The sequence below is a fragment of the Heliangelus exortis genome, chromosome 2 (genome assembly GCF_036169615.1).
Source record: "Heliangelus exortis chromosome 2, bHelExo1.hap1, whole genome shotgun sequence".
NCBI lineage: Eukaryota > Metazoa > Chordata > Aves > Apodiformes > Trochilidae > Heliangelus > Heliangelus exortis.
This window is the reverse complement of record NC_092423.1, coordinates 8,895,701-8,910,344: the sequence shown is the minus strand read 5'-3', so window position 1 is coordinate 8,910,344 and position 14,644 is coordinate 8,895,701. Positions and strand designations below refer to the sequence as shown.

At 44.7% G+C, this 14,644-nt stretch overlaps 1 protein-coding gene across 1 annotated transcript; it reads right to left on the bottom strand.

Moving 5' to 3' along the window:
• Nucleotides 1–5,221: 5,221 nt before the first annotated feature.
• Nucleotides 5,222–14,312, bottom strand: INSIG1 (insulin induced gene 1). Its single transcript, XM_071734728.1, has 6 exons — nucleotides 14,100–14,312; nucleotides 13,308–13,732; nucleotides 10,540–10,664; nucleotides 9,712–9,878; nucleotides 9,106–9,205; nucleotides 5,222–7,528 (listed from the first exon to the last, which is right to left on the bottom strand). Exons 2-6 carry the CDS (start codon nucleotides 13,714–13,716, stop codon nucleotides 7,499–7,501), a joined length of 831 nt encoding a protein of 276 aa, XP_071590829.1. The 5' UTR covers nucleotides 13,717–13,732; nucleotides 14,100–14,312; the 3' UTR covers nucleotides 5,222–7,498.
• Between the last annotated feature and the right edge of the window lie 332 nt (nucleotides 14,313–14,644).

The following is a 14,644-nucleotide window of genomic DNA, read 5'->3' as shown; positions in this document are numbered from 1 at the left end:
TGTCAGCTCCAGGATTAGGCTACTGTTAACCTCATATCTGAACATCCAAACTACCCCCAGCTGGCTGCTCCTTCCAGGAGATTGCTTCTTCTCCCATGAGAAGCTCACCCATGAGCTGTGGGTGTGATGATGCTGAAGTATCTGAGCATTGCTGGCTTCATGGTCTCCTTCCAATGTTTGGCTGTTGGGAAAATCCTGAAACACTGATATTTCTCATCTTACACACTGGTGATGTCTTTGGTTGATGTGTAAGTGGACACTGAGGGTAGGGTTCAAAATTGGAGCCTAGTGCCACCTGAGATGTCCAACATCACCTATGGGGCCTTCAGCTGCTGCTCTTGGCTTTGGGTTTCCTGTGCCTGATCCATCCCCCCCATAGGAATACCTGGGGTGTCTAAAATTACAGTAGATGTTTTTGGAAATAGGTCCCACCAAGAGAAGTGTGGGTACCCAGGTGATACCTTCAGGTCTCTATTCAGTAACGACTCATTTGTACCAGGACTCTCATCCCAGCAGCACTGCAAGCTGTTTGAATAAAGATGAAGTAAAAACAAAGCAATGACGTCAGGATCTGCCCCAGTGAGCCCATGTATTGTCTTTGCATGAAAAGAAAAAATCTGATAAAAACCTAAGTAAAACCATTAGGACTAATTATCCTGTTAGATAATACTACAATCTTCCACTTGCAGCTGATAACTCTTACTGCTGTGTGGCTCTTTTCCTGATGTTTTTATTCACTTTTACTCAACGTTTTCCAAGATAGCCTTAGGCAAGGTGATTGGGAGGTGCTCTAGGGGAAATCTGGGAGGAGGAATACTAAGTGGCTGACCTCCAGCCCTGAGCAATGACAATCACTGCTGCTTTGCTTCTGTGAGCAGAACTCCAGACCTGAAGCTACATGTGATGCTCAGAGCATCTCCACTCCCACTGGCTTCACCTGCAATACATCTCACGTCCCTTGGATTGGAATCCTTTCTGGGATCAGGACTTCACTGATTGCACTGCCTGGGTGCTGCAACAAAGCAAGGAAAAATATTTAAAACCAGAGCTGCAGAGAAGTTCATCGCTGCAGAGTTCTGCATGGAAATGCATGATCTCTGTTGGTCCACACAAGATCTCCATTGCACAAGAGAGCCCTTGAAGTTTTCATTTCTGCCTCGTTTTCTTTGCTAGTGCTGGGTATTGGTATTAGTTCTATTCCTGGTGATTCTGCTAAGCTCAAGCTCTGTCTGTTACTTTCGTAGAGATTTCCAGAATATGCTGTCCAGTCCTTGAAGGGCAAAATTTGGAGTGTGCTTGCGTGATGCTGGCTGGGATGTGTTGCAACTCATTTCTATACCAGCTCACTTCACCTCTTTGGCAGCATCAAATTTCTTGAAGAACTCAGAGCCCATTGCTCAGCCCACCAGCAGAGCTCCAGGCAGTGCCCAGGCTCCTGCTTGATGAGATCCTGGTGGGTGATCAGCAGCAGGACCCCACCAGAAGCTCTGCCAGCTGCAGAGCATAAGTGAGCAAGGATCAAGTTTTCTTGCTGCTGGATGACATCAAGGATCAAATTATACTTGGCATTACATTTGGATGTAATTTGTTTTTTTATAATGCTGCAACAGTGCAATAGCTTGGTGTTAACAACTGAATGGTGAGCTTTAGGCTTCAGAGTTAGCACAGCCTGGGGTATCTGTGCTCTAAGAGCTGCTGTTTGCTTTTGTGACAGTCTCCAGTACAACATAACATCTGGCACAGAAAAATATTTGGGTTTTTTCTTTTTTTGTTTGTTTGGTTTTGGTTTTGGTGTTTTTTTTCCCCAAAACAACCCCTTCAGTTCCTCTTCTAAAGTGCACTTGTCAGAACAAGGCAGAGATTCTGTAGAACACCCCAGCTCCTTGCTTGCTCCCCCAGGCACTGAGGTGGAGGGTGACTCAGGTCCTTCCAGCAAGTTGTCCTTTTTTAATGTGGAAAGATGTTCTGAGACAGGCAAAAGAGGAAGGGGGGTGGGAGAGGAAAGGCCTTGAACAAACTGAGAGTGAAGTCTGAAGAATAAAAAGGTCCAAACAGCAGAGTGTGCAGACTACAGATCCAGCCCAGGTCTCTGCTGACTTTTGAGCCACCTTTGGGGTGACATGGAGAAGGATGAAGTCTGAAGGGTGATCAAGCCTGGAGGAGAGTGTTTAGTTGAGAAGATGGGAGAAGAAGAAAATTATTAACCCCAGGCCAGGATATAGATTGACAAAGGTGGCAAGAGAGCAAGGAGATGCTTAGTAGAAGTTATCAGGAATATTTTTAACAAGCTTTTTTTTTCTTTTTATTTTGCAAAAAAATGCTGATTTATCAAAAGAAAAGGTAGTTCCTAAACTAAAGCATTATTACAAATTTCTGTAATATGAAAATAACCAGGAAATTGGAATTGCTCATCCCATTTTTATAAAAAACTTGGTTTAGATTTTTGAATTGGTAAAATACTGTTAAGCAACTTGGACAACTTTTCAAAGGACAGAATCTAACCAATGCATTTCAAGAGAATAACAAATGTTTCAGTTGACCCTAACTTCATGCTTGGAGGTCTTGTCTTTGTGAAAAATAAAAAAAAAAAACAAACTTAGAAATCTAAGTGTCTTCTCCTGATTTTGCTGCAGGCAGTGGCAGATGTCTCACAGACACCTTTGATGGAAGACTTCTGTCATCACTGGGAGACATGAACAGAGAGCACCTTGTTTGGGCAGTTGCCCTCTCATACATGCCAGCCTGTGGTAATGAAGAACCAGTGTGAACCCAAAAAACCCCCACATCAGGGGCCAGACCAATGGATTTCAAGTGATGAGCTGAGAACACCTTAGTGTGCCCAGGAATACCTGAACTTCAGTGACATCTCTCAGGGATGTCACCATCTCCTGCTCCTAAATGACTTCTGCTTGTGACATAACATCTCCTTTGTATCCCAGTCCAAGGTTTAAGACTCACCCCCCCAAAGAGGGGTCACAAGATCATTGTTCAATCTTGTGTGTCCCGTCTGTGGTGCTGGGTAGAAAAGGCTGCAGGTACTGCTGGGTATGTTCAAAGATGGCTGTGGGGCTTCCTGCAATGTAGGATAAAGTCCTCTCCAAGCTGGGGTTATCCAAAGCCAGCTTCTGGAATGCAGGAGTGTATGATTTTCTGTCTGGTGGTAAACTGTAGAGAAAGGGGAGATAAAAACCTTTGCATCTCCTCTGTCCTTCCCAGCAAAATCCAGCTGGAATTCATTCTGTGACTATTATAGTTCTTGCTGTTTGAGCTACTTAAATGTTTCTGACCATTTAGAAAACAAATAACCAACATCAGCACCAACAATACTCAACATCTACTGCTTTTGGGAAGCTTGGAGCATCCTTGGAGCATCCCTGGAGCAGCTCCAGGAGCTAGCATCCCTTTCCCAACACACCAGGCTGGCTCAGGAGATACTCACCTGCCACAGGGCAGTGCAGGAGCCACTGACCAGCTACTGACCCAGTAGAAAACGTAGCTGTGTTTTATTTCTGTGCAAAAAGGCTAATTCACAACTGGTATTTTAATCCCTAGGAAACAAGAAGCTAGTGTAATCTCTGTAGTCCTTGCCTGGTATTCTGGTACTTAAATATAACAGCACTCAAACTACTTAATACCCAGGCATGACTTACTGTAACAGAGAAAACACCATTTGCAGCTTGACTAAAACTTTACTAATTAAAATGTGAGCTCTGACCCTTGAGGACTTTTGGGGCAGTAATGCATTATTTATAGAGACCATCATACACTTTGAACTCGGTCTTTGAAATTTAAGGAGATGAGGCCAGTAGCACCTTCTACAAACTTTCTTACCACACAGCCAGGCACGAGGACTGTCATTTTATTGCATGTATCATTCACCTGTCCCCAGCTGCAGCCCATAAAGAGAGAATATCATCATTGCACAACAGGTGGATTTAAATCCAGGGGAAGGACAACAAAGAAGGTATGGGGCCACACCTGTAGTATTTCACTGCCCAGAGAAATCACCATCAGCTACAGGTAACTTTTGAGCTCTTAGCTGCAAGAAACTGTGGTCACCTACACGACTCACAGGTTTCTAGGACAGGGTCCTCAATGATCTTTCATCTAGAAGTATGTTTTGTTCAATTAGTCCAGCATGTACTGCTTTGTTCTCATAAATTTTGGACATACTTTGATGTGCACTAAGGCAATTGAGACTTAATTTCATTATTCATCTCAATATGTTCCTGTTGTATTCAGAGAACAGACTATGGGCCCTCCTGTGGCTAATTTAGCACCTGCAAATCCCCATGCTTAAAGCCAAGGGCTGAATAACCTGCTGAATGCAACTGCAGGAACTATCCACAGGTGAAATCATCGTTCTTGCTGGGAAGACTCATTTTTCTTTCCTTTAGAAACTTTGTACACACTTTCCTGTCTCAAGGACACCCTCATGTTGTCCAAGACCAGGCTGCATCTCATGTCTTTTGACAAAACCTGAGTAGGGTTTGAGGGAAAGCATTTTACCTGCAGGATCTGGGGCACCCTCACTCAGACTGGAGCAGTTAACAGCTCCCTCCACAGCTGACACATCCACCTGACAGATAATACAGGCTATAGATGCTGAGGCAATTAAGAAGTTCCTAATGAAGGCTTCTTCAGGTAAGACAACACTCTGCACTGATGTCAATGAAAACTCACAACCCCGTTCTACTGTTTTCACCACAAATGCAGCAGCTCCTAGAAGTCCAAAATAAACATTTAAGTGCATGTGATGCAGGTTTTAGAGCTGCTCAGCCTTACCAGCTGTGCTTACCCATTCTCACTGTTTGTGCTCTTTAAGATGCTCCAGAGTTTAATAATTATTACTGCAGATAAAGCCACCACAGGAATTTTCAGGCTTACCCTGCCCCCTCCACATTTTGTTTCAACTTGTGAATTTCAGCAGTTTGGAAGACAGTAATAATAAAACCCTATACCTTAAGTCACATAAGCATAACATACAGTTATGCAACATTCTTGGCACAAGATTTCTTTAAGTGTCTAATTCAAGCTGGAGACCTCTCTAAAAGCTTATCTCTAAATTCAGTTCAGGAATTTTTGTTTGTTTGTTTTTTGTTGTTGTTTTAAACCACTGAGTATGCATGACTGAGTATTTGTTATGCAACCATAACAACTGGTCTTTTTCAGGAAAGATTCCTGCATAATGTGAATACAGAGAATCCAAGGCAGACACGACTTGATCTTAAAACTTTAATAGTAAAAAAAGTGTAAAACCAAACACACCGCTGAAAACTTATCAGTAAGAATGAGAATTTAAGTGTTCTAATTCAGAATAGTGCAAATTTTCCTTATTCACCTCCTGGTTCTTCCAAACTTAAATCACTTTGGTTAAGATACTCAGAAGTATTGGCAAAAAATGAACTTTTGACTTACATTTTTGGCTGCATTATTTTTAACACATACAGATTTAGTTGCACTCTTCACAAATAAATACTTCTCCATCAGTCAAACAGCTGTAGAGATCACTGTCACCTTTACTTACATCTAGGTTTATAGTATTTTGAAATTGGTATCAAGATGATTACAAAACTCTCTCCCCAGCAGGTAGCATAGTTTTAAAATAGCTGAGCTGATCCAGTCCCGATCTGAGGACCTAATTTCTTCAAGTAGTCCTATAAAATGTGATTTTTTTAGGTCTTAAACATTTGAGAAAGGATCTTATACCAATGAAATTACTCTTGATGAACAGCAAAGCAGGATTAGAATTGGAGTCCACTCTGTAATAGAGACTTCGTGCTACACATTTCCTGCTACAAAAAAGCACAAGCAGCAGTTACAGCATTCCCTTAAAAGAGTGAAAACAGCAAGAACCCTGCAACCTTCCCTCAACATTGGTTTTGATGGGTGAATCTTTAACTGATGCCACTAACTGTATCTGAAATCATTAAGAATGGAAATGAACACACACAAAAAAATTTGCATAATACAAAAAGGCAAATCCATAAAAGTTTACAAGTACACCATAACCACAAAATTGGAGTAGTTCTAAAAATTTGGGTTCAATGAAAGATACAACAAAACTAGCTTTACTAGTTAAATAAATTATTGCTCCATTTGACTCCATGCAGCATTGAAATGAACTCAGAACCCTTTTCTCTTTAATCTCTCATAAGAAATGATTGATATGGAAGAGAACATGAGGCTCAGATTTACTATACATTGCACTTCAACTTTAAGACCTAATACTTGCTATTTAGGTCTCCTGTGGTCTAAGCTATCAAATGAATATGTTGTGCTCACCAGAACTAAGTATTAAGAAACACCAAATGTTTAATGTAGTGACATAAGCACTTTTTTTTTTTTTTTTAAGCAGGCAATCACAGATTGCAAGTTCTATAGGGTTGTGAAAAAACAAGCAGTGATCTCTTTCAGAAACTGAACTGAGAAAATGAGCTGTTAGCTATTGTTCACATACAGTTTAAATCACATTTTAGGTGCACTTCTGCTGCCAATCCTTTCAGTCAAAACCCTGACTTAAACACAAGCAAGATCAAGGACACCTCTAGGAGGAAACTGCAGATCTAAGGAGTTGGGGGCACATACTCCATGGCCAAGCAGTGGCCTACAATGCATGTTTATTCAGTGACACCAGACATTTCAGATACCCAAGACCTCCTTCAGTGATAGACCAAAGCATACATCTTAATATTAAGCAGGAGTACTCACACACACACTTAAAATTCCTTAGTGAATTGGGGCCTGAACTTGAGTCTTGCAAATCTGACTGAAGCTTCAGAAGTAATGAAACTTTCAGTCAGAGTTTCCTAGTATAATTCATGTTAGAACAAGATTGTCTTCAGTGTTCACCCACTGTACTGAAATAATTTAGAAATTTCCAACTGACTTTCAACCTTTTGACCCTCCAACCCTCTCCACTATGAAGGACAGAAACTTAATGCAGCATTACAAGTAAGGGCATGATTCCTTCATACGACTCCTAAAAGCATTAGTGCAATGCCTTTAGCCTGTTTTGATCACTCTTATTTTTAAATAACCCTATTTTTTAAAGATTTGGATAAATACTATTCCTATTAAACCATACTTCATCATTGTTAAGCACCATCGATCTACTTCCTTTGGGCACTGATACAAGAGCTTGTAATTAAATTTCAGTTTCAAGGCTTTAAAATGTGGCAGCTGCTTCAGTAACTTACACTGGAATCTAATACTTTGAAAACTGCCACTTAGCCTGAACAGTTGTATGCAAGTTGGTGTTAAACTCTTCCAGAGAACAGCCATACGCAAATGCTTATGTGGTAAATCAAGGTGAGATTTCAAGATAAGCAGTTAATTTCACTTGGCTATTCTAAGAGTGGATTAATATTTCTTTCCACAAGTCATTTGTGCAGTGAGCCCATAAAAAAAGATTATTTCTTTCTAAATAATCTTCAATTTAGAACAGGAACACATCTTCATAATGTTGTTTTCACACTGTGCTCTCTTCTTCAAAGCTTTAGTCAGCGTGTGGTTTCTCTGGAATACCCTATGGATAAAAAAAAAAAAAAAACACAAAAAAACCCACATTATACTTTAAAGCCATTTGTAAGTGACTACATTATACAATATTTTCAATTATTGAATAGTCAACTACCTTCAGTTAGGCTGACAATGACCCAGCAAGCACTGCTTCTTATAAAAGCTTAACAAGGATTTGCTCCTTAACTGTGAATAAAAAGTCCCCATGCTGCTGTGCTGCCTCAGAGGCTGATAAATCCATTTACCAATCACACTGCTTTTTGTAAGGCTTTGTTAGCTTTCCTATCTCAGTTTATTTTTTAGCAGAAGGCACACAGTGCTTCACATTCTTCCAGAGGAAGTTATTTTCCAATCAAAGCCTGGTATCAGATAGACTTACTCATTTCCTCCTGAGTCCCTTTTCTAGTACGAAACCCTACAGTGTGTCCATATGGAAATTCAACCAATTTTTCTTTAAAACGAATCTAAGTAATATGTTCTTCTCATTCTAGAGCCAAAATGCCAATACATGTGCCAATACTGAATGCATTCAGAGTTCTGCAGCCTCAAGCACTAAAAAACAATAGACATTTCACAGAATCATAGAATTTTCAGGGTTGGAAGGGACCTTTAAGTCCAGTTCCAATTCCATCTGCAGCATCAAGTTCAGACTATCCACAGCAGAAGTACATTAGCACCCAACTCTTGGTTAGCAAGGCTTGGAGACAGAAAGCCTGTTGAAGGCAAAACAGCTGACTCTGGACTAAGCTTTTTACTCACTCATAATTCAGTCTCAAAAAGCAGTTCTCCTCCTTACTGAACAGTTTGGAGACAAGTATTTCAGAAACTCCTAAGTCTACAAATGCCCTTCCATCATTAAAATTAAAGGCACCCAACCCACAGCAGCCTTAGAGAAGTGAAATATTTGAAGGTTGTTTTCCAGGATAAAGGACTTGTGCAGCAAAAAATACAGAAGTGGAATCAATACAGTATTAATTATTACTATCCACTGTCAGAACACTTCACAACAAACCTTAGGATGATGTGCAAGCATACATCTGGGTTTACTCTTAAGTGTGCTACAAGGAAATGATTACTTAAGAACTGAGTAAATGAGATAGTAGTCTATTATCCCTTATGTGGAGTGATACTTGATCTACATCTTAAGTGACCAGAAAGAACATAAAGTGGTGGAATTTAATGCTATACAGGGACAGTTCCTTCCAGCTACATAAGAAAAATGCTTTACTGCATAAATAAGTAGAGAAAGCCCATCTGTGTCTGTTTTGTAGCTACCTTAGATGTTAACTCAAAGTACTGACAAGCAGGGGCAATTACCATTCTGACCAGAAGCAGCATACTGGTTCCAGTCTTATTTAGCCTGTTGCTGGAAAATGTTAAATGCAGAAGATACTCATTTACTAAGACAATTTTCTCTCTACTGGCAACACAGTATGCTGTATGCTTACATTTAAACTCTTTGGAAGACATCTCTTTATCTCTGACATTTGTGAGTCATACCCTTACAGGCACAGTTTCTCTTGGGCTAACAACAATGGAAGGTATTTGGATTGTTCAAGGAAATGCTAATTATACAGTAATTACCATAGCCAGTTGGCGTCCTATGTTTCCTACAGTCACACCTCCTGAGAAGAATATACATGGAAGCCAAGAACGGATGTAAAGAAAATCTGGAGATGTATACCTAGTGAACAAAAGGAGTAAGTTAGAGACAAGTCATCATCATCACCTTGCATCCTCTTAGTAAGATGTTACAGAATTCTGTCCCCGAGAGCAAACAAAAAAAGCCCACTAACACAGAAGCCCCAGGGAGACCAAATTAAGTCTGTTAACTTATTTAATAACTGAAGCTTATTAAAGCTTCTAAAAGCCAATGTCCTAGCCAGGTTAGTTTAGAAATTCTCTTTCCTGAGAAACAATTATTGACATACCAAGCCAGAAGTTCTAGTTGCTGACCTGTTGCCTCTTCAACACACAACCCAATTTGTCTGCTCCCCCACCCTCCACCCTCCACGCCCACTTCTCAGTTTGATCACTTTCAACAACTGGACAATTAGCTGCTTTAGACAAACAAAATGTCTTTTATAAGAACATGCCAAGTATGTTAATAACTGACTTCCAGTGCACGTACACCCCTGCTTTTAGCAAAGATAAAGAGAGTTGAGATACTATTTTAAAAGCTTAACTTACTGATAAACACCATTATATACAAGAAACTGGGTTATCAGAGTTGCTACAAAGGCTATTGTAATTCCAAGTCCAAGACCACTTCTTGAACGGTCAAATGTCCACCAAAGACCCAGGGATAAGGCTGCCAGAGTCAGGGACAGCTGGACGTTGTTTGCAAAATCTAGTTTCTGGAAAAAGATGTTAAGGACAATCCTTTTATGTGTACAGACAACCTGCTGCTGAGACTGAACAAGGGAGAACTCAAACTCAAAGAGAGCAGGAGCCTGTATCTCTAAACACAATATGTTAAGAACCTGGTTTTCAGACCTGCAGAGCAATCATAGCTCTCCCAATGAGCACCTAAAAGATCTACTATAGGGAAATATATTTAACTTATGTCTTATATCAAAGACATATATATCTAACTTTTATATGAATTTTGTCTCAAGTAACCTCATTATCTCTGCCCATTTAGCTCTTCTGCTCAAACCATCATTATTCAACACAAAGAACACTCTTAGTGTACTTCATTAGTTAATTGTGTTAAGCATTGGGTGCAGACACTATACAGATTCAGGTAACACAACTTACACTGCTATACTTGAAGTGAAACCAGACATACTATGATGTCTCCCCCTCCTCCCTCCTAGAATGTTCCCCAAACTCCTTTTAAGTAAACTGTGTTATCTCTCTTAAACCAAGCAGCATACTGCAGGTCTCACAGCAGCTTGGCTCTCCCAGGAGCACCATCCTTACCTTTATAATTCTCCCAGACTTGAATGGCAGTGACTGTGTCATGACAACAAACTTAAGCACACCAAGGAACAACATAAACTAGTTGAAGGATACAGCACTCGCATGATTAATGCCAACAAAAACTGCTATACACCTCATTACGCTGGCCCACTCCCTCTTGAATTTGTGTGGCTCCCCAAGGTGGCTGTCAATGCAGGGATACAGCAGGCCAACAACAGCTGTAAGAGAAGTAACACTGTTTTTACTAATCATTGTAAAATCATTACTTCAGTATTACTAAGTATTAGTTAGGCAGAGAAATGCTTGACAAATAGAGAGGTACCACAATACTGTAAGCCTGATGAAGACACTTATTACCCCTTGCTTCAGAAAAGAAAGAAAATAATCCACTCCAGCAAGCAATATTCTGTTTGAACCTTTAAAGCAGATGTGTATATTGCAATGTTACACTACCCCACTTTAAGCTCCTTTCCTCTGTTAAGAATCTCATTTGACATCCTGAGCAGACACTTGCTTTGTACCAATAAGTAACAAAACATTATTAAAAAATTACAGTGAGGAATGGAGTATGTGTTTGCTGCTCATGTGCAGGGCAGACAGTTTAATGATCTTGACCCACTATCTGTAAGTCAGGTGCTGACTTAAATATTTTTCTGCACACAAAAGTTTCCTGGAACAGCTGCTTTCTCTTCTGCTGAGCTGTAGGTCAGCCCATGCTGCCAACAGAATCAGATGAATTCTGAGGCCAAACAGAAGCAGAACTGAACTTATACACACCTGCCATCAGCCACAGTTATGCCAGGGAAAAGTAACTACTCATACATACAAAGTTTTTATCTCCCTAAAACACTTTCTCAGCCTTATCAGTCTGCAAACTGGTTGCAGAAGAAAAACAGGTTAGTGTTAGCTCAGTTGCTAGCACAAACACTAGATGAGTTTCATTCTTCTAAGCCTTGAAACTCCTTATGTTGTCACCAACTCAGGGGTCAGACACACTGCTTAAACTCTACATGACATCTATCTTGGTTTTCTTTCCCACTCCTTTTCCCCCACCTTGAACTCCCAAGAGGAATAACTTCATTTAAGAAGGCTAAAAGACAAACCATTCTAAGAAAAACATGGGATCTGATGCTTAAACAGTTTAATTATTCTGAAGCCAGTCACCAGGACTTCTACCTAATGATAACAGTTAAATGCCAAAGTTTAATCCCACTGTGCCAGGACTATGAAAACTCCTACTGAAGCACATCTTCCAACAAGCTCTTTTCACTATGCAAGTTTATCATGCATTCATGCTTGGGGATTACCATTCATCTTCCCTTAATATGTAAGGTACCAACAGCACATGATAATGCCACTACATAAAAAAAAAAAAAAAATGTGGAAGGGTTGCTTAAAGTATTAAAGAATGGTTTGAGTTAGAAGGGACCTTAAAGATCATCCAGTTCCACCCTCCCTGCATGGGCAGGGATGCTTCCCACTAGACCAGGTTGCTCAAAGCCCAGTACAGTAAAGTATCTGGTCTTGAACACCTCCAGGCATCCACAACCTCTCTGGGCAACCTGTGCCAGTGTCTCACCCCTCTGACACTGAAGAATTTCTTCCTCATAGCTAATCTAAATCTTCCTTCTTCCAGTTTAATATAATTCCCCTTGTCCTATCACTACATGCCCTTGTAAACAGTCCCTCTCCAGCTTTCAAAAGCAAATTAAAAAGTACTTTCACTTTCAAAATTTTAAAAAAATTAACGGGGGTTTATTTCTCAATATTTAATGCATTTTTAATCCTCCAACTCTTCATCAAGGCCTTATTTTGTTTTGACAAGGCCAGAGATGTACACTTCTAAGTGCCAGCTGCTGTACCAACCACACTGCAGCTGTTGCAGCATCCCGCACTCAACCAGTGTTGGTTTTCGGGGGGTATTTTGCACTGCAGTTCTAGAGGCAGCAACGTGGATGCTGCAGATACCTCAGAAGGTCCTGTAGGGACCTCAGGAACACCATGTTTACCCTCAGGGATGGTACAGAGACCCAAAAAATGCTATAGGGCACCCCCAGGAACACTGGAGGGGACCTCAGGAATGCTACAGACACCCCACGGGGGGGCTACAGGGACTGCCCGGAGTGTTGTCAGGATGCTGTAGGTAGCGCCAAGGGTGCTACAGGGGCAGCCTGGAATGCCGAAGGCAGCCCAGGGGTGCTCTCGGGGTGCCGTGGGGTCACCCCAAGGCGCTACCGGGAGGGGACGGGCAGCGACCGCCGCCGCACGTGACTTCCTTGTTTTCGGCCCAGCCCGTGGCCAGTTCGCGGCCGCAGCCAATGGCGATCGCCGCCCGCCACTCACCAGTTCGCCGGCAGCCAATGGCGAGCGGGGGGCGGGGCCTGGCGGCGGCAGCGCGCCACGGCGCGGCCCCGCTGCTCCCACCCGTGCCCTGCCGTGGGGCTGAGGGTGGGGTGGGTCACGACACGACCTAACGCCACAGACGGGGAAATCCTGCACGGGGCTCGCGCTGCCACACGGCGGAGGCTGCGTGGGCAGCGGGAGCTGCTTATGGGCCCTTCCAGGCCGCAGCGCGCAGCGGGGAAAAAAGCACTGTTTAACCACAAAAAAACCCGAAACAACAAAACAACTCCCATCCCCCCCCAAAAAAACAACAACAAAACCCTAACGCTGGGACACTCAGGGGGTGGCTGACAGAGCTGGAAGGGGCACGCAGCCTTCCAAAGCTACATTTCGTATCAGTGCCTCCGGTGACAGAAGAGCACAGGTCACAAATTCAGCACCCACCCCACCCTCGTCCCCACGGGGGAATGGGGACACTTCCCCCCCCCCACATCCCCTTGTGGAGGCGAGAGACTCACCTGCCGCTGTCCCGCAGCACGGGGGCACCCACCAGGCGGAGGAGAAAAGGGTGGAAATCACCTCGTCAGGGAAGAGAGTCACATTCCTCTGGATCTGCAGCAAGTTCAGCACCAGGGCCATGAAAGCACCGACGACGAAGAGGACCACGCTCCTCTGCACCAGGTGCTGACTCAAGTTCAAGGTGGTGCTGGTGGTGCTGGTGCTGGAGGTGCTGCTGCTGCTGGCACTGGAGGTGCTGGGGGTCCGTGCTCCGTTACCCGCCAGCGTAAGCGAGGGGCTGGAGGCGGGAGAGTTCAGCATCTCGCTCCCCTTGGCGGCCATCCCGGCAGCCGTGTCCCCCGTCTGGGTTTTGTGCCTTCCCCTGGCAGTGCAGGAACAGCTCCAACCGCGGTTCTCCAGCCTGGGCATTGGCTTCACCGAAGTCCTGAAACACAGGGAGAGGCTGTTAAACCCCCAACGCCGGACCAGGCCGAACCCCGACACGCACCGCCGCCTCCTCCATCACCGGCCAAGCTCGGGAAGCACCGGGCGAACGGAGCAGAGCCCGACGGGGCGTGAGGAAGGCTGGAGCCCCGCAGGAACAGCCGCAAGGCCAGGGGCTGCGCTGCCCCAGACAGCAGTAGCGGGTCCCCGGCCCCTGCGATCGGGAGGGTTCGGCCCCAGGGTGAGACACAGACGGGGACTCACCGCCAGACCCACGCAGTCCCCTTATCCCTCGGGAATGGGGTTCGGGGGAGTAAACCCCCTCACCGCGCAGGGCATCGGGGCCGCGGGCCTCCCCTGCCTCTCACCTCAGGAAGGTTGCGCTCGCTGCTCCCGCCTCAACCCGTGAGGGAGGGCGAACGGACGCCGTTCTACCGCCTCCCTCTTGACTTGTCGCCGCCGGCCTGCTCCCCGTGTAAGGTTTATAAGCCCACAGCCGCCAGTGTCACGTTACCCGCCGCCGACCTACCGGCGGCCGGAGGCAGCGACGCTCCCGCCGCTCCGCTCCGTTCCGCCGCCCCTCCCCCGGGGCCGGGCCGCGACGGGCGGGGCGGGGCCGGCCGCCAGCGCCGAGCGCGGGACCCGCCGCGCCAGCCCGGGCGCCCGCGTCCAGTCGGGTGAGGCGCGGCAGCCAATGGCGGCGGGGCGGCTGATATGACGTGCGGGACACACCACCCGCCCTCCATCCCCCCCCCTCCCAGTCCCCCGGTCCCGCACCGCGGCTGCGGGACCGCACGGAGCCCCCGGCACACGCCTCACCCCCCTCCGCCACCCCCCCCAACCACCTCCTCCCCCGACCCGCGGCCAGCGGCGGGGGGGGCGGGAGGGCACGGAGGGCACGCGCCGTCTCCGG